At 50.6% G+C, this 17,312-nt stretch overlaps 7 protein-coding genes across 7 annotated transcripts; 5 read left to right on the forward strand and 2 right to left on the reverse strand.

The window, feature by feature from the left end:
- Window positions 1-19: 19 nt before the first annotated feature.
- On the forward strand, window positions 20-2,159 carry AUEXF2481DRAFT_62010 (uncharacterized protein; the record flags this gene model as incomplete). Its single annotated transcript, XM_013492837.1, has 6 exons — window positions 20-381; window positions 436-463; window positions 559-780; window positions 835-917; window positions 978-1,559; window positions 1,613-2,159. The coding sequence occupies 6 exons, from the start codon at window positions 20-22 to the stop codon at window positions 2,157-2,159; spliced, it is 1,824 nt and encodes a 607-aa protein (XP_013348291.1).
- Window positions 2,160-3,441: 1,282 nt separating this feature from the next.
- AUEXF2481DRAFT_823 (uncharacterized protein) lies at window positions 3,442-4,839 on the forward strand (the record flags this gene model as incomplete). The annotated part of the gene is made up of 1 exon (XM_013492355.1): window positions 3,442-4,839. One exon carries the CDS (start codon window positions 3,442-3,444, stop codon window positions 4,837-4,839), a length of 1,398 nt encoding a protein of 465 aa, XP_013347809.1.
- Window positions 4,840-5,006: 167 nt separating this feature from the next.
- AUEXF2481DRAFT_168997 (glycoside hydrolase family 64 protein) lies at window positions 5,007-6,568 on the reverse strand. The gene has a single exon (XM_013492890.1). It carries the CDS (start codon window positions 6,482-6,484, stop codon window positions 5,174-5,176), a length of 1,311 nt encoding a protein of 436 aa, XP_013348344.1. The 5' UTR covers window positions 6,485-6,568; the 3' UTR covers window positions 5,007-5,173.
- A 1,863-nt stretch (window positions 6,569-8,431) lies between these two features.
- On the forward strand, window positions 8,432-10,013 carry AUEXF2481DRAFT_35209 (uncharacterized protein). The gene has a single exon (XM_013492631.1). The coding sequence runs from the start codon at window positions 8,519-8,521 to the stop codon at window positions 9,926-9,928; it is 1,410 nt and encodes a 469-aa protein (XP_013348085.1). The 5' UTR covers window positions 8,432-8,518; the 3' UTR covers window positions 9,929-10,013.
- Window positions 10,014-10,135: 122 nt separating this feature from the next.
- On the forward strand, window positions 10,136-13,550 carry AUEXF2481DRAFT_35210 (uncharacterized protein). Its single transcript, XM_013492632.1, has 6 exons — window positions 10,136-10,295; window positions 10,362-10,427; window positions 10,490-12,584; window positions 12,638-12,896; window positions 12,946-13,055; window positions 13,113-13,550. The coding sequence occupies exons 1-6, from the start codon at window positions 10,227-10,229 to the stop codon at window positions 13,433-13,435; spliced, it is 2,922 nt and encodes a 973-aa protein (XP_013348086.1). The 5' UTR covers window positions 10,136-10,226; the 3' UTR covers window positions 13,436-13,550.
- A 268-nt stretch (window positions 13,551-13,818) lies between these two features.
- AUEXF2481DRAFT_827 (uncharacterized protein) lies at window positions 13,819-14,622 on the forward strand (the record flags this gene model as incomplete). The annotated part of the gene is made up of 2 exons (XM_013492356.1): window positions 13,819-14,101; window positions 14,132-14,622. 2 exons carry the CDS (start codon window positions 13,819-13,821, stop codon window positions 14,620-14,622), a joined length of 774 nt encoding a protein of 257 aa, XP_013347810.1.
- Window positions 14,623-14,887: 265 nt separating this feature from the next.
- AUEXF2481DRAFT_25227 (uncharacterized protein) lies at window positions 14,888-16,035 on the reverse strand (the record flags this gene model as incomplete). The annotated part of the gene is made up of 2 exons (XM_013492516.1): window positions 14,888-15,316; window positions 15,376-16,035. The coding sequence occupies 2 exons, from the start codon at window positions 16,033-16,035 to the stop codon at window positions 14,888-14,890; spliced, it is 1,089 nt and encodes a 362-aa protein (XP_013347970.1).
- Between the last annotated feature and the right edge of the window lie 1,277 nt (window positions 16,036-17,312).

Genomic DNA, 17,312 nt, shown 5'->3' on the forward strand with positions numbered 1-17,312 from the left:
ACACAACACGCCGCCTGGTATGGAGAAGTCTAAGGATGTAGAGGCTGGCAAGGGACCCAAGTCTATTCCCCATTGGCGCTTGGTATGGGACCAAGGACTTGTTACCGACGAGGTTATGAACTGGAAATATGAAGGATCCGGGACTGATGAAGACCCGTATGTGGTCAACTGGATTACGAACGATCCTCGCAATCCGATGCTATTCTCGAAGTTCAAGAAGTGGGGACTCACAATGCTTGTCGCCATCGCAACCCTGGCGGTTGCTTTCGTATCTTCTGCCTACTCTGGTGGTCTCAGACAAATCTTGGTAGAATTCGGTTCTTCGCAGGAAGTCGGCATCCTGGGTGTTTCTCTCTTCGTCCTGGGTTTCGCTATTGGCCCGTAAGTTGAGACTCTGGCCCAAAGAAAATAGTTCTGACATCTAACATCTAATAGTCTCCTTTGGGCTCCGCTTTCTGAATTGGTAAGTTAGATCGGTTCACAGCATGTGTTGGTGATCTTGTAACAGCTGGAATGCTGTAATGGAAGTCTAGCCATGCTAACCTGCGATCCATGTAGTTTGGTCGTCAAGTCCTTTTTGTTACCACTTATGGAGGTCTTACTGCTTTCAACGCTGGAGCCGCCGGAGCCAATTCCATGGGAACTCTCATTGTTCTTCGATTCTTTGCTGGTGCCATTGGCTCGTCTCCCCTCACCAACGCCGGTGGCGTCATTGCCGACATGTTTTCAGCTCAAGAGAGAGGTCTGGCTATGACTCTTTTCGCAGCCGCCCCTTTCATGGTAAGTCTTACTCTAATAATCGACAAAATCAGAGTAGTGCTAACCTCCTACAAGGGACCCGTTCTCGGGCCAATCGTTGGTGGCTTTGTTGGTGAGACTGTCGGCTGGAGATGGGTTGAAGGTGTCATGGCAATCTTGTAAGTGTTGAGATCGAAAGGAAGCAACTTCAACGTCTTTTACTGACTCTGGCCTGATAGCACTGGTGTGCTCTGGATCGTTGGCTCGCTTCTCATCCCTGAGACCTACCCTCCTGTTCTCCTCCGCAAGCGTGCTGCAAAGATGTCAAAGATGACAGGCAAGGTCTACCGCAGCAAGGGTGATGTTGATCAAGGTCCTACAACCTTCGGCAAGGTCTTCTCCACTTCTCTCCTACGTCCCTGGGTCCTGCTCTTCCGCGAACCTATCGTGTTCCTCCTCTCGATCTACATGGCCATTATCTACGGAACTCTCTACATGCTGTTTGCTGCTTTCCCCATTGTTTATCAACAGGGACGCGGTTGGAGTCAAGGTATCGGTGGTCTGGCTTTCCTCGGTGTCGCTGTTGGTATGCTCATGGCTGTGACTTACTCCATTTGGGACAACAAACGCTATGTCAAGATCTCCAACGAGCACAAGGGATTCGCACCTCCTGAGGCTCGTCTCCCCCCCTGCATCATCGGAGGTATCTGCTTGCCCATCGGACTCTTCTGGTTTGCCTGGACAAACTCGCCATCCATTCACTTCATGGCATCAATCGCTGCTGGTGTACCTTTCGGCTTTGGAATGGTCCTGGTCTTCCTGTAAGTCTACCATACCATCTACGTCGTTAAAGCAATGCTAACTATAGTAAAAGCGGGATCATGAATTATCTCATTGACTCTTATACTATCTTTGCTGCATCAGTACTCGCGGCCAACTCGGTCCTACGTTCGCTTTTTGGTGCCGCCTTCCCTCTCTTTACCGGATACATGTACAACAACCTTGGCATTCACTGGGCATCGACCATTCCAGCCTTCCTCGCTCTCCTGTGTGTGCCAATGCCATTCCTGTTTTACAAATTCGGACCCAGGATTCGCGAGAAGTGCAAGTTCGCCAAGCAGTCCATGGAGTTCATGCAGAACATGCAAAAGCAGATGGCAGGAGGCGAGAGCAAAGAGGACGAGGAGAAGGAAGAGCAAGAAGCGTTCGACTACTCATACGAAGAGGAATCGCATGGCGATCCCGAGACTCCCAAATTTGAGGAGATCAAGACTGGAAATGACACCCAAGGCATGGGTGGCGCCAGGCTGTCTCGTACTTCTACTTACGAGCACTCGCCCTACGACATTGACCGTGTGAACACACGCGAGTCGTTCACAGCGAGCAGATCTCGAGCATCAAGCATCCGTCGCGGTGCTTGATCAATGTCGACCGCTTGAGAGTATTCCTCTTGTCTGGACTGGAAGTACCTGCATAGATTTCATTCCTTGTTAGCGAGGCGTACTGGGATATCAAAAAAGTTGGGTGTCTATTCAAAAGCATCACATTGTTCAGGAAGAGGACTCGCGACGATACCACATTTAGAATTTTAACTACCTTAATTCCTTACTTTCTACTTATTACCCGGTTACAATATTTGCATTGAGGAAGCCTTTCCGCATATCTCTCACATCCTTGCCTTGTCTCAAATTCGTGGTCCCCTGAACACCTTTCGATAATTTGAACAGAGCAACTGCGAGCTGTGGCAAGGCGGAGGATCACTTTGTATCAACAAGACTGACCGAGCAGGCGATGGAAAGTCATGTTTGCAAGCTCAGAAAGTATCATGCCTTGTGGCGATCATCACACGACGGAGGATAGCATAGCATGAAGATGATCAATTGGCTAAGCTATTCATGCCAGAGCCTGGATTAGAAAGTTGATGAGATTTTGGGGCTTTTATGCAAAATGAATAGATAAAATAAAAGGGTCCCACAAGGCGACACAGCGAGATTGCTCCTGACAGACATCACATCACGAACGCGTAAAATGACAAGCTATCTCGCGCCGATAATGGCAGGCGAACCCCAGCGGTCGATTGAGATGATTCAACAAGAAAAAAAATCGGTGTTACGTCCGCTACTCGAGTACAAGAATAGGGCATGACTCGTCAGTATGAGCGGCTGTTATCGGCAGCAGATTTTCTGATAGCGTTTCGGGATTAAGCTCTTGGTGATCGGATAGATGCCACGCTAACAGGCCCGGTGTCACAGAGTCATCTCAACAGATTTGGAGCAGAAGTTGATAGACGTGTTTGCGGAGGTGGGGAGAGATCTGTCGGAGAGACAGCAGATGATCGGAGAGTGGTCAATCCAGAGTGGGTGAGAAGCTGGAGAAACAGCATGGCAGCCATCAATGTTTCTTTTTGGAGGCCTTCTCAAAAGAAGGAGCATGAAGCCGAAACGATCTTGAGCCAAGGGCCAAGGCGCGGAACGGACCCTGAATGACGCAGAGGCGGCCGGCAAGGGATGGGAATTTGCATGACGACAAGTCAACAAAAAATTGTTCCCCAAGGAGAAGAATCGGATGTAGGATGAGGTAGGTGATTGGTAGATTGGCGTCAGGGTTTCGTGGCAGGTTTCATATGAATAAGAGCGCCAGTCTCTTCCCCATTGTATTCCTCCAGCTAGAGTAAAGACATATCGAAAGAGAAGAAACACAAACATGGCCTTGACACTCCCGTTGGAACTGCAACAGCAGATATTCTCGTACCTGGATCCGTGGTCTTTCTACGCGTCGCGCAACGTGTGCCGATACTGGAAGTATGCGTCCAGAGACGCCGTCACACTCGCCAAGCAGCTGGGACAATTGCCCATCGAGCCAACGACATGGGCCAAGAAGGCGGATTCCAAGCGAAGAGAATCGGTGTACGACGAGGCGGCGAGAGCGTTGATGCTAGGCATGCGCGTCAAGGCTTCCAGCTCATCAGACAGCAGCCTTTCCAGCAGGCTGGACAAGAGCAAGCTCGCGCGGTCAAAGGACGGCAAGCGCGCAGTCTCCCTACACGATCGCACCATTACACACTACGACATGAGTAGCTCGGAGCCCTCGATCATCTCTACTCGCCCCATCAACGATCTGCGCACCGCTATTGGAGGAGGCCCATGGTTCAAGTGCTCACCGACGTCCATGTACGAGCTGGCTCTCTCTTCCGACGGGCGCATGCTGGCCATCGCCCTCGAACGCACCATCCAGATCTACGACCTCTCCACAGCCGCCGATTCTTGGCCTGTAGCCTCATACATCACGTCAGCCACCGGGCACTACATTGCGGCTCTCGACTTCGAACACAACGACAGCTTGCTACGCGTGCAGCTGAGCAACAAGGGCGTTGTTGTCTACCTTGGCTCGCCTCAGGAGGGCAAGCCGGGCTTGGAACACTGGCAAGACAAGGGTGGCCTGAAGCACGCCTTCCTCGACGCCAGCAAGCTCGCCCTGCCGCAATCAGAAGCCACCGACAGCGCTCCTGCTGTATCACAACGTCTGGCCGGCGTCCAGCTCTTGCGTCCCTTTGCGCATGGCTGGCTTGTCGCTGCCCAGAAGCATGCGACAAACGTCCAGTCTGGCTCATACTGCTTGGCCCATGTTCCCTTCGCTCACATCCACGGACACGTCCTGACCGCTGAGCGCGCTGTCACCATTCTTGAGCATCTCCCTGTTCATCTCTCCGACCACATTCAGCACCTCTGGCACGACCTGCCTGCCGCCCACGTTAACCATCCTCGTTTCGCCCTCTCGCCCAACAACTCTCTGCTCGCCATGTCAGAAAACGACTCCTCAAACACCGCATCCCCCCACTCGAACCGCGTCTTCCTCTACCGACTGCCATCCGCCGAGAAGATGATGCACTCTCTCAAGCCACAACACCCCCTGCTCAAGAGCTTCGAGTCGGAACAAGACTTCAAATACCAAATCAAGCGCCTCCCCGCTAGCCTCGGCTCCATTTCTGGCAAACTCCTCGACTTTACCTTGGAGTCCGTCCATGACGGCGCTGCCTCACCCCTTGCAGTCACTGCAGTCACCGATACTGCCGCCATGAGCTGGACCTTGCTGGACAACTAAACTTTTCATGGACGCTCTCTACATTCTTCGACTTGCAGCCTCATTTTACACACTCGACTCTTTCACGACACATTACACTTTATATCATAGCATTAGACGCATTATAGACGGATCCGATAGACGGCATAGATGGAGTTATAGATACCCAATACACTGTATACATACATACATTATCACTCAAAGACTTTCGACATGCTCATCTCACGTACTGGACCAGAAAGGTAACTTACACAGACTGAAGGTGGCATTAGAGATAGACTCTCGCGCATATATATATATATATATATATCATAGCATGTACTTAGGAAATGGTCGTGATAATACCGCAGCACAGCTAGTGCATAAACTTCTTCTTCCATCCGCTCAGCTTTCCACGGAACCCACTACTCTTCCGCTGCTGGACTGAAGGACGACTCTCCTGCATAGGCTGCTGTCCATTCTCCTGAGCGGCAGGAGCAGCCTCGGATGCTTGGGCTGGTTCGTCTTGTTCCTCCACTTCCTTATTAGTGGTAGCAGCAGCTGTGGCGGAAGCATGCTCGCCTCCCACAGAAATTGTGAAGAGAGTAGGTGCGCCGTCGTTGACTTTGCCAGACTGATCTGCTCCTCCTTCTGGCTGTACGTCGTCGTACGCAAAGCCATAGCCTTTGCCGTCGAGATTGTGCTTGTGGACAATGCGACAGTAGTGGTTGGTTGGGTTGGTCTTGTAGTATGTGCTTGGGTCCGAGGGCTGCTGGGTTTGAGAAATCAAAGTCGTACGGTTGAACCCAGCGGCTAGGCGAGGAATGATGGCATTGCGAGTACCATTGGGTCCAGTCGTGAATGGGCCGCTGTTGGAGCCGAAGATATCTGCAGTGTTTGGTTGTTGGAAGCTCTCTTCGCCAATTTTCAGTTGTCCGTTTGTGACTTTGCCTTCCAGCACACCGGGACCGGCTTGTGTGTCAAGGTCGAAGGTCCTGGAATCTGTACTGTAGTGTTGCCAGACTTCTTCTACGTAGGGCTCGTAGTAACCTGCAAAGTTTGCTCCAACAGCATCTCCATGAGACGGGTTGAGTACGCGGAAGTTCTTGCTGTCCTTCTCGACTATCAGTTTATCCCATGGCTTGCCATCCTCCTTTGCCTGGGCCTGCAGATCGGCGCACACCTTGTCTAGACCATCCGCTGCCATGCCAGAGACATTCTGCGTCGCACCAGCTGAATTTTCCAGAGTTATTGCGATGGGGACATTGGAAACAAAATCGACATAACTGATGTTTGCATACAGCTGAGCATCGTTTAGCGTGAATTCGCAGAAACCAAAGTTGACATTCGCGCTCGGATCGCTGGGATTGAGCACGGAGGGCTCTACCAGAGCTGGTCCTGGATTCAACAGGAAGTTGAGTTTGTCGTCAATCGAAAACCACACACGACCACCGGCAATTTGAGGCACAGTAGCCGTGACAGTGTTCCCGGGCTTGCCGAGTGGAATAGCACAGTCTTTTGCCAACGGCGATCCAATGGCTGGGGGATTTTCCGGGAAATAAAGAGTTTTGCCGTCAGCTTCTAGTAGAACCCGTCTCCCATCAGCGATATTGATGCCTGTGATGTAGGCCCAGACGTTGCTTGAGTTGCTGTCGTTGACTAGCTTGAATGGTAAAGAAGCAACCATGATGAACTGATGCAGAAATTCAATCAATGAGACTAGCTTTGAGAGAAAGCAAATCGAATGAGCAGCAACATAGAAGATACCAGACTTTCTTATATCCACTTAGTTTGTCCGATGTGTTGGCTTGAGATAATGGGCTTAGACCTCACCCAAAAGCCCCCAGAAGAAACATCACAAAGTGCTTGGGAGTGACGTCTTCATGCCAACTTTTTGCAGCCAATCTTGGCCGAGGAAGGGAAGTTTTAATCTAACCTCTCGTCCATCACTGTTCGCCATGTCTCTAGCGTATAACGCGTCTGCATGTATCAGCAGTGTTAGGACCAAGGTACATGGTCGTTGGAAGAAGGAGAGTCGCTGTGTCGCAGGCTGAGGCGCAAAGCCCGGCATTGATGTACACAGGGCTGCAGGTCATGTGGCTGCGTCAGACTACACATGTTCGTTGAGTTTTTCATTTGTATACATTTGTCACCTTGTCTTGTTTTAGGATGTCTTTGGACTATGGCATTGCTCAATCGTATGCAACATGGAGTCGCGATTGGTGAGAGCACTTCACGCGTCTGATCTGGGGGGTGTCCTTTGAATAAAAAGTACTTTGCAAGCACGTCTGCAACCCAGAACAACCGGCAGTCTCGAATGTCATTAACCTCTGCTTCCTATAACATGACGTCTTGCCTTGAAGTAGACGAATACGCCCGTCTAAACGATCGCATGTGCCACAAGCCTCATGACTTGTGTTTGAGTATCACAAGGCCTCACATATACCTGAAGCAGAATCTTGTGACTTTGAATTAAAGGGCCTGACTTGCGAACCCTAAAGTTACTGCGTCAATGATCAACTGGAATAAAGGCCTGAATGGATATGCGGTGGTGAAGATGTTCGTGGTCATGATTGATGCCTCGATAAGGCCAGGGTCGGGCAGACAGCAATGCTCAGATCTTATGTATGCTTTGAGATTTCGCTTCGTAGGTTCTATTTCAATGCTAATATGGATGGCAGATTATCGTTGACCGTACATTTGCATACTACAAGCAGCCCTGTGTACGTGGGCGTCGTTGGTGACCTTCGTTCGTGCTGTGAGAATATTTCTTGAAATCGACCAGACCCTGAAGACGCTTCGTGTTTTCCCCAAAAGTACACCACCACCAAAAACTTCCAACCATGAGCAAAACAACTGCACTCTACCTTGCGATTACGGACATTCGAAGAGCAAAAGGTGAGCTCTCCATCAGGGAATCGAACCCTGGTCTCCCGCGCTCGACGAAATTTCTCTTGACAAGCGGAAATCATGACCACTAGACCAATGAAGATGAGCCATTTGTGCTGGTATTGATATCACGTGATGAGCTGCTAAGGCATCCGGTCTGCTAGATCCACTGTCACACTGCTTGACAAGTATCTCGTTGCATCCCCATCAGACTTGATAGCTCTCGAAAGACAAGGTGCTTCTGAAGTTGCAGTACTACCCGTAATAGCAGCCGTCTCGTCAGGCATCACTCTGATGTGGAAAAGTACAGTGCATGGCGACAGAGGTAGCGGAAGTGTAGCTTGTCAAGATTCAGCCTCTTCGGGAGCCGCATGGTCCCTTGCAGCTTTGACTTGTTCATATCGAAGCCAAAACTCCTTCTTGACACTCGTCATGGCGGAAAACATACAAACGGCATCATCGCGTGGCTGGGAAACCACGACGTTGACACGGTCGCGAGATCGGATCTCGCCAAGTCTCAAACCTTATCTGCCATTTGCGATACCCGATCGGGAAAATATATTGACATCTGCTGTCGATCCAGGAACCATGACGCCCTTGATATGTTTCTTTTGAGAAATGATTTCAATGACGAGTCGCGAGATGTTCACGTTAGGCGAGCGCGTAAAGTGGTTTCTTAAGAAGAGCCGCACCCTCTTGAGCATCTGTGAGCACTCTCTATTTGTTCACCGTCCATTGATTGATTTGCTTGAATCTGAATACCCTCCCTCTACTCAACCAGACTGCACTTACAACATATCCACTTTCTACGCTTTTGTACCACCTACACATCATGTCAGCTTCTGCGGGACATAGGATGAAGAAGACCCATGTTCTTGACTTCTTTCGTGACAAGAATGATGACTCTGCATTGACTGTCTTGGCCAATGGAGTTCGTTTTCATGCCTTTGTGAACTACAAGAAGCTCAAGGCTTCTCCAGACGGAGATAACAAGGCCACAGAAGAATACACCGATCTGATACTAGCTGCGAAGGATCGCAAGCAACCGAAGGAATCTCACTCTACCTTGGACAAATCTGGTACAGACAAAGACGCTGACACAGTTTACTGTATATGTCGAGGACCGGACAGAGGCTTTATGATCGGGTGCGATAGTTGCGACGAATGGTTCCATGGCGATTGCGTTGGCGTATCGAAAGAGGAGGGAGCATCAATGGACGAATACACATGCCCCGAGTGCCGCAAGGTTACCAGGAGTCCCACTGTGGCGTCACGGGACAGTGGAGTCGTCCTAGAGGACAACGACAAGGCAGAGAGTGAGCCTGAGGAGGCACTTCAGGCTTGGATGGTCTCGCATCTGGAAGCCGAGATCGACAAACACGCACCTTCGCGGAACGAGATGCAAACCACGAACGTGTACGATTGGTATCACCCATCGACACACTTCTACTCCCTGCAGTACGACAATGGCAAATTTGCGCCAGTCGAAGTGGAGTCATCGCCCGCTCTTCGATTCAAGATGGACAATCTCCTTCCCAACGTCAATCTCCCGAAGTACGTTCTGAAGCTCGATATCCCTTGGTTACAGGCTTCGGACTTGGAAGTTGTCGAAGACTTTGGTCCTCTGCCCACACTGGTCCGTCACAACGACAATCTCTACTTCCTCAAAGTCGTCGACCCTTCTCAACCCGCGCCAACGAAACGCGAGCTAAAGATCATGAAAGATATCGAGAGGCTGGGTCTCCCCAAGGAGATTCGGGTGCCCCAAGTGCATGGGCTAGTGTCGTTTACAAACTCCAAGACTGATATGATGGGATTCTTGCAGACACACATCGAAGGCGCTGAACCGCTCACTCATCTCCTCGACTCTGACGTCCCGCAGTCCAAGCGCGATCGTTGGGCGTCCGAGTCTGAGAAGATGATCGCACTCCTACATGAGAACGACATCATCTGGGGTGATGCCAAAGCTGACAACTTCATGGTGGACAAGGACGACAAGCTTTGGATCATCGATTTTGGTGGCAGTTACACAGAGGGCTGGGTAGATGCAGAGCTGAACGAGACGGTGGAGGGAGATGACATGGGAACGAGGAAGATTGTCAATGCATTGCATGACCCAGATGCGAACACATTTGATCTTGACGATAGCACGGAGGCAGAGGACAAAGATGTCAAGCGTAAACGCTCACGAACGGTCGACGACGAGAGAGACTTCGCCGACAAGAGAACGAGAGTCGAGTGAAGGCGAGTCTAGCTTGACTGTCAGAAGTGCTTAATTCATTAATCCTGTAAAGTCCACATAGCTCCAATGAGATGTCTAGAGACGGTGGTCTGTGTTATGATGCTCGAAAGTGAGGTTGTTGGTGGAGTTGTACATGTGTCTTGGCGGCATGACGAGATGGAAAGACGAAGCGAATGTTTGGAAGGGCCAATTACTTCGACTTGCATGCTTTCATCAATCAACGCGCTGCGCCAACAACCTCACACGTCAATCGGCAGAAGATTCGACATTGACAAGATTGGCACTCCACGCGACTACAATGGCGCCCGTGACTAGAAAGTCCAGCAGCTTGGCCAGCTCTGACGCTTTCAAGCCCATACATCGCAAGGTACAAGCCAAGCCTCCCTACTTCATTCCCAGTGCGCCATCTTTGACTGACACGTCTCTCACACAGGCCTCCCAGACCAACACGAACGCCTTCGCCGATGTTGCTCGTACGAACGGCTACTCCGACTCCCAGGTGCCCGCCCTACCCTGATCGCGAGCCTCTCTCTAGTCCGAGTACTAACCCGGTCCATTCAGAACGGTGATAGCAACGCAAGCGCTCTCGTACCCACCAGCCAACTCATTGATCAGATCAACCCCTTGCGCGACATGGCAGACCGCGTTGGTCGCGAGGTAGACCATTTCGCAGAGACTCTCGACCGTTTCAACTCGAGCCTACATGGCGAGAACGCATACCAAACCGCTCACGACCTGACCCTGGAGTACAAGGATTTTGCAAGCAGCATGGTCAAGAAGCTCAAGAAACGCCACGATGCTCAGCGCGTCAACGAAATGAAGAATGAATTCGGCAAGAGAATTACTCAGTCTCCCATAAGAAGCTCCAGCCTGTCTGGTGGCCCAGTCGGTCCTGTCACCCACAACGACGGCGACGACGATATCCCTGCCCAGACTTCGCTCGATACATTAAGACGATGGCAGGTCGAACTCGATACCTGGGAACTATTCCGCATCATGCTCGAACTGCGATATTCGCCAGAGAAACACGCTCGTCAAGAAGAGAAGGATGCAAGGTTAGCAGAGCTCGGCACGTCAAACACATACACGTCCGACGCCGACATCTGGGAACGCTTTACCCTGGACAATGATTCTGCAAAGGAGCGACATTTGGTTCTCAAGTGGCTGCAGGGAGCCGCCAACCACGGCGAGAGTGACATTGAAGCCATTGCCGACGAGCTGGAAAAGAAGTCAGGCCGGGGAACGGGCATTTGGTTCAACGGTTGGATGGAAACTCGTGAGAGAATCAAGGGAACAAAGAGAATGCGTGTCTATTCGACTGCTTCTTCTGACATGCTCGATGTGAAGCGCACCCACAGCAACGAACCCCTGGTATCATCCCTCGATCCGGATGCACCCACCCGTCAAACTCGTGTTCTGGAAAAGGCAGACGAGTACTCAGAAAGAGCACTATGGATGACTTGCTGGGAGATGCTAAGGCGTGGCCATTCATGGTACGACATCTGTCAGTGGTGCTCTGAGCGCAATCAAAGCTGGCGCGCTGTCAGCATGGCCGTCTCTACCGATTCGCACCCGAGTGTCGCTCTTCCCGGTCTCTCGGCTGGTTCTCTTTGGCGTCGTATGTGCTATGCTTTGACACAACAAGGAGCTTCGGATGAGTATGAAGCCGCCGTGTATGGACTACTCAGTGGAGATCTGGACTCGGTTAAGCACGTGTGTCAGAGCTGGGATGACCACATCTTCGCCCATTACAATTCGCTCTTGATTGGACAGTTGGAAGAATATCTACAAAAGAGCTTCCCGGAAAAGTTTGCATCTGGTACAGTCACTAAATTTCCTCTTTTCGACTCTCTAAGGCATCATGGGGACCAGAAGGATGTTGCTCGCAATCTAATCAGACGCCTCAATGAGCAGTCTTCGACATCACAAGAGGCTCAGAGACCCCTGAAACTATTGCAAGGCGCTCTCATCGCAGACAACTTCCCCGATCTCTGCAAGAATTTGGCAACGGCCATCTCCGATGCTGCATGGTACAAGACGACTTCGACCACAATTGTTGCTCTACGTACAGCTGTCGCCCCAGACTCCCAAAAGGAGAGCGTCATCTTCAACGACTTTGATGCCCTACGTATCGTCACACACATGGTTCTGATGCTGCGTGAATTTCACGAGCCTCTCTCCAACTCAAAGTCTGATCCCGAGGCTCTGGACAACATCATTGCTGCCTACATCCAGCTCCTCCGCGCTGCAGGTAGGTGGGAGCTCACGTCAGTGTACGCATCCAGGATGTCCACCATCCGCGGTACCAAGTCTCTTGCGCAGACCATGACGGACGTACAAGATCTTCAGGACAAGGTGCACTTTACCAAGCTCATGGCCACGTACGGCATGGATCCAATTGCCGTTCTGATCGAACAAGCCAAGTATCTCATGGAAGAAGTGCTACCTAAAAAGTCAGCTGAACAGAGCAACTTGAAGATTATTGAGAACGCTCCCAACGAGGATCTCTATCCTGGCCAGAGGATCAAGGAAAACTTCATTAAGGATGGCAGAGGTGGCGAAGGAATCGCCGACCACCTTGCTGTCTTCCTCCTCATGGACGCTCAATGGGATGTTTCTTTCCAGACTCTCGCGTATGCTTGCAGGAAACTATTGCGTAAGTCTCAGATGTTCTGTGCTCAATTGTCATGTCGCTGACACCCTCCGCAGTCAACGGGTGCTTCCAAGAAGCTTCCCGTCTTGTCCACCAACTGTCTTTCGAAAAGTTGAGTAATGCTAAAACTAGATCGATCCTTGGTGTATCTGTGAATGTCATGGACAATGATGAGATTGCGGAACCCTCTCGAGAACATGGTGCAAAGCTGCGTGTTCTTCAAAAACAATGCAGAGGATACTATGAGCTCAACATGCTGGTGAGGGCCATCGATGCTCTGAATACTTGGAGGACAGTGGAGCATGACTATGCCACGTAAGTGATAACGGTCGGTCATCAATTTCCATGCTAATTCCTGTCACAGTAAGGAACCGCGGCCTAGCTCATTGCCGGCGTCGGTGAAGTCAACGTTTGAGAAAACCCGCGCGGCTATCGAGCCTGTGTTGAGCGGGATCCTCTTGCACGCCAAAGATGGTAAGTTTACAGCCATGACATACTTCTGAAAGGAGGACAGCACTAACATCATGATAGATGGCGAGGCCGCCGACCTGGCAAAAATTCGCAACTGGTATCTCCCTGAGATCGTACTTGCCTACAATGCAGTCTTATGCGCTGGCGCACACATGATCAGCCGTGATCACTTGTTGCGAAGCATGGAGCTGGCGAATGATGTCGCCAACGACAAAACTGGTCTTGCAGAGTGCTTCATGGAGTCAAATCGTATGCGTGAACTGGTGGTCGCATTCGCGCAGTCCAGCGAAACCATGCTGAAGCTGAATGAAATCAACCAAGGCAAGCGCGAGAGGAAGAACAAGGCGGGCAAGAACCTTACTATTTGGGATCTTACGGCTTGAAGCAACCGTCCATGGAGCAGAAGATATGTATCGTACCGAGCACAAAGTCCATGATAGTCAATGACCCATTACTCTTGCAATCTTGAAGGTGCGTTTGAGACGTGACATTAGAAACTATGACGGAAGGTGGGGTGAGCTGACAGTGGTGGTGGGGTATTTTAACTCTCAGAATGATGGCATAATACGATGCTCACGCCCTTGAGAAGTCCACAACAGCAGAACACAGATTACGCATTCTCTGCGCATCAATCGTCGTTTTTACATCAGCTTCGAGCTATACAAGAGGGCCAGTGCCATTGACCACAGCTGCACTGGACATCAATTCCAGCCCCCACCAACAATTTTTCCGTCTGAAACACCAAAATCACAGTCCCATTCTGATCATGTCAGACGAAACCAAGGACAATGGCTGGACAGCAGTATCAAGAAGTCTCGAAAAGCTCCTCGCCAACCGCAAAGATACAAACTCCAAGGCATCCCCCCTTCGAGTCGAGGACATGCCACTACCCGACAGCCCTCTCGCAAAGTCCATCATGAAACACGCACAAGAACACTTGCCCAAACAAACCTTCAGCCACAGCATGCGCGTCTACTATTTCGGTGCGTTTTACGTCACTAAGCAGCCCTTTGACATCCAACAGATCCATGGCGCTCTTCGTTACACAGGTGCCAGCCACTGACACATGACATGAACAGGCCAAGCAATCACCATGCAACACTTTCCCGAATGGCACTACAGTCCAGAAACATACCTCCTAGCCAGCCTGCTCCACGACATTGGCACCACAGACACCAACATGGCCGCCACAAACCTGAGCTTTGAATTCCAGGGTGGCATGCAAGCATTGCAACTCGTCCTCAAGAACGGAGCTTCCAAATCTGCTGCTGAGAGTGTATGTGAGACTATCATCAGACATCAAGATGTTGGTGAGAGCGGGAATATCACTACTTTGACTGCTGTGATTCATTTTGCGACACTGCTCGACAATGCGGGTAAGAATCCTGAGTTGGTGCATCAGGATACCATCGAGAATGTGGTCAAAGCATGGCCTAGAGAGGGATGGACTGGTTGTTTTGCTGGCACTGTCAGAAAGGAAACGAAACTTAAGCCATGGTCACACACGACAAAGATCGAAGGGTTTGCTGAGATGGTGGAGGCGAACGAGACGATGCGTCCTTATGATTAACAGATGAGATTACTTGGCCGTTATCTGATGATTTTGCTTTGATGGAAGAAGAAGCGAAGGGGATGGAAGTTTATATACATTAACTTGAGAGAGAGCTTTGGCGAGTCTTTCAAGTGTTCGGTAAAGGAGGAGAAAAGTTGTACTTGGTAAAAAAAAAAGGGTGGGGGGGATCCAACAAAGAACAGAGATGCGCCGATCATTATATGCAAGTGGTATGTTCGATAAAGTGACAAAGGAAAGAAAATGAAGAAGAAGGGAAGAATAATCATGATCTCGGAACGGCCTTCTTGACACTCAACTCGACTTTGCTGTAATAAGCAGCGCCGAGAAGAGTGACCAACATACCGGCACCATTCTCAGGTCCAACCTTGACGTTGAAAAGAACGATACCAAGCAGAATGGTAAGGCATTGCTTGAGGTTACCACAGACACTCAATGTCAAGGCGCCAGCAAGCTTGTTTGTTTGGAAAGATGTTACGTTGAGCATGAAGGCGAGGACGCCATTTCCGAGAAGGGCGAGGACAACACCCGAGGTGAGGTGACCTGCGGCGGTGAAATCGGCGAAGCGGGTGACTTCTCCGGTGCAGTATGCGTAGACGAGCGATTGTGCGGCGGCGAGAGGAGACATGCGAAGGAGGAGTTCGAGGGCGGGGAGCTTCAAGCTGCCGGTAAGAAGGCGGTTGGTTGCGACAGTCTGTGATGATGGTCAGCAATAGAACAAACAGTAGCAAGGGTATGTGCAGATGTGCTTACCTTGACGGCTGCGAGGCCGACACCGAGGAAGGTGAGGGACGCTCCGACAAGAGAAAAGTAGTAGTCGCCGTATGTGCTGAGACCAACGCCCATGACGATAGGGATCAGAGCCATGTATGTGGCCTTTGCGTATGAGCGGCCGTAGAACCAGCGGTAGATGAGAATAGTTGCTACCGGGCAGGTCGAACGGGCGATTTGATGGAAGGGAACCGAGACCATCTCCAGAGAGACGTTTGAGATGGCAATGTTGATGGTGAAGAGGACAGAAAATGCCACCAGGACATAGTTGTCTTGTCTTGTGAGATACGAAAGCTTGATTTGACCGGCGAGTAGAAGAGAGTAGCATCCGATCGCTGCACACGTAGCGTGCAGTGTAGTCATGAGCCAGGGGAAAGCAAACTGTTGCAGAACGGCCTTGTTGTATAGCGTAAGACCCAGGTTCATGGCGAAGTACAATCCCAGACAAATCATCTTGACCCGAGTCGACACGAGGTATTCTGCGCCATCCTGTGCGCTTTTTGCTTGTGCTTGTTCCTCGATTATGCACTGCTTCTCGACATCGTCGTCACCCAACAGCTTTTGACGCTGCTCTTCATGGTAGTCGCTGAACTCCGACTCGTCCATGGATAGTTGTGGTTGCTTCTCTGATATTGAAGCCATGACTGTAGTTGGTAAGGAGGGACCGGCCACGAGGATTAGAGGACAGCAAGGTGAGGTATGTAGCAAAGCCAAAAGGAATGAGCGAATGTATTTGAGACAGCGAGTCGGGATACGAGACCGTTCGGCAAAGCGATGTAATGCGAAAGTATCTCGCAAGCCGCAAAAGCCTACCCTAGCTAATATATCAACTGATAAGATGCCTGACCCCCGGGGGCCGCACGCAGCCGCCCCTCTCTGAATACGTGCAGTGCCAAGTATACGCTTAGTGTGTAATGCCAACGATGTCTCCGTAGCAAGGCCTCTCACCAAGCCAAAAGGCGACGGTTGACAAGGGGGTAATTGAGATTCATTTCTCGCGTGTGCTCAAACTCGAAAACAAGAACATCTAGTGCAACGTCCTGCCTCCTCCAGGTCAACGCCGTTGCTACATGTCCTGGCCGTTTCGTCCCATATCAGATTGCATGTTATTGTCCGTTTGTCAGGAGTTGAATCACGACATCTGATCTCTGACACCTCGATGGCCGATAACTGAAGGATCTGCGCACGGGAAATCTCTTGACACTTCGCCCTATTATGGTGGGGTCTGTGGAGATTGTAAGGGTTTCTGTTTGAGCGGCTGATTTTTCGGGTAGCGGAGAATACACAAGCTCAAGTTCGGCACCCTTCACGTGTCCCCGAATTCTTTCAATATATCAAAACGTGAATATCGAGTATCCTCCAACAGCCCAACCACCCGGAGCTGAAGCACACTGGTGTGGGATACAAGTTGAAACAAAGGATTGATATGCAAGTCCACGTACGCACCCGATCATCCAATCCTTGTCATGCCGGGAATGGACAATGGGCTGTTGTATTCACTTGTACGCTGCATGCGCCAATGGCTTGTCAGCGTTTATGGCTGGCATCCACCCCGAGAGCCACCTAATTATTCGGTAGCCACCGGACATGGGCATGACTCTTCGACTGCCTCCAATGCGCACCCGCGCGTTCTCGGTAGACGGCATATACATGGATCTTAAGTTCCTGGGCGAAATCGCCGTATCGTGTATGATGTACTACACGGGACAAGGATGGTGGCAAGTGTATATTTTGATGATTTCGGGCGCGTGGCGCCGATTGATTCGTTCGAATGATTACAAGAATAGTGTATGTGTGTAGACATGAAACCCACCCAACCGGAACTCCCAAATGCTTTCTCTAGTTTTGAATCATGCCATGATCATGCCTCGATGAGGGAAAAAAACAACAAAAAGAACTACCAGAATCCTTTTGGGGGT

Source organism: Aureobasidium subglaciale (assembly GCF_000721755.1).
Source record: "Aureobasidium subglaciale EXF-2481 unplaced genomic scaffold scaffold_1, whole genome shotgun sequence".
In the NCBI taxonomy this organism is placed as follows: Eukaryota; Fungi; Ascomycota; class Dothideomycetes; order Dothideales; family Saccotheciaceae; genus Aureobasidium; species Aureobasidium subglaciale.

What these genes read in the sequence shown, in the direction of transcription:
- AUEXF2481DRAFT_168997 (XM_013492890.1), bottom strand. Translation starts at nt 6,484, where the DNA reads ATGGTTGCTTCTTTACCATTCAAGCTAGTCAACGACAGCAACTCAAGC.
- AUEXF2481DRAFT_35210 (XM_013492632.1), top strand. Translation starts at nt 10,227, where the DNA reads ATGGCGCCCGTGACTAGAAAGTCCAGCAGCTTGGCCAGCTCTGACGCT. An exon ending in GTGGAGCATGACTATGCCAC is followed by an intron (nt 12,897 to 12,945) that starts GTAAGTGATAAC and finishes TTCCTGTCACAG; the next exon opens with TAAGGAACCGCGGCCTAGCT. An exon ending in CCTCTTGCACGCCAAAGATG is followed by an intron (nt 13,056 to 13,112) that starts GTAAGTTTACAG and finishes ACATCATGATAG; the next exon opens with ATGGCGAGGCCGCCGACCTG.
- AUEXF2481DRAFT_35209 (XM_013492631.1), top strand. Translation starts at nt 8,519, where the DNA reads ATGTCAGCTTCTGCGGGACATAGGATGAAGAAGACCCATGTTCTTGAC.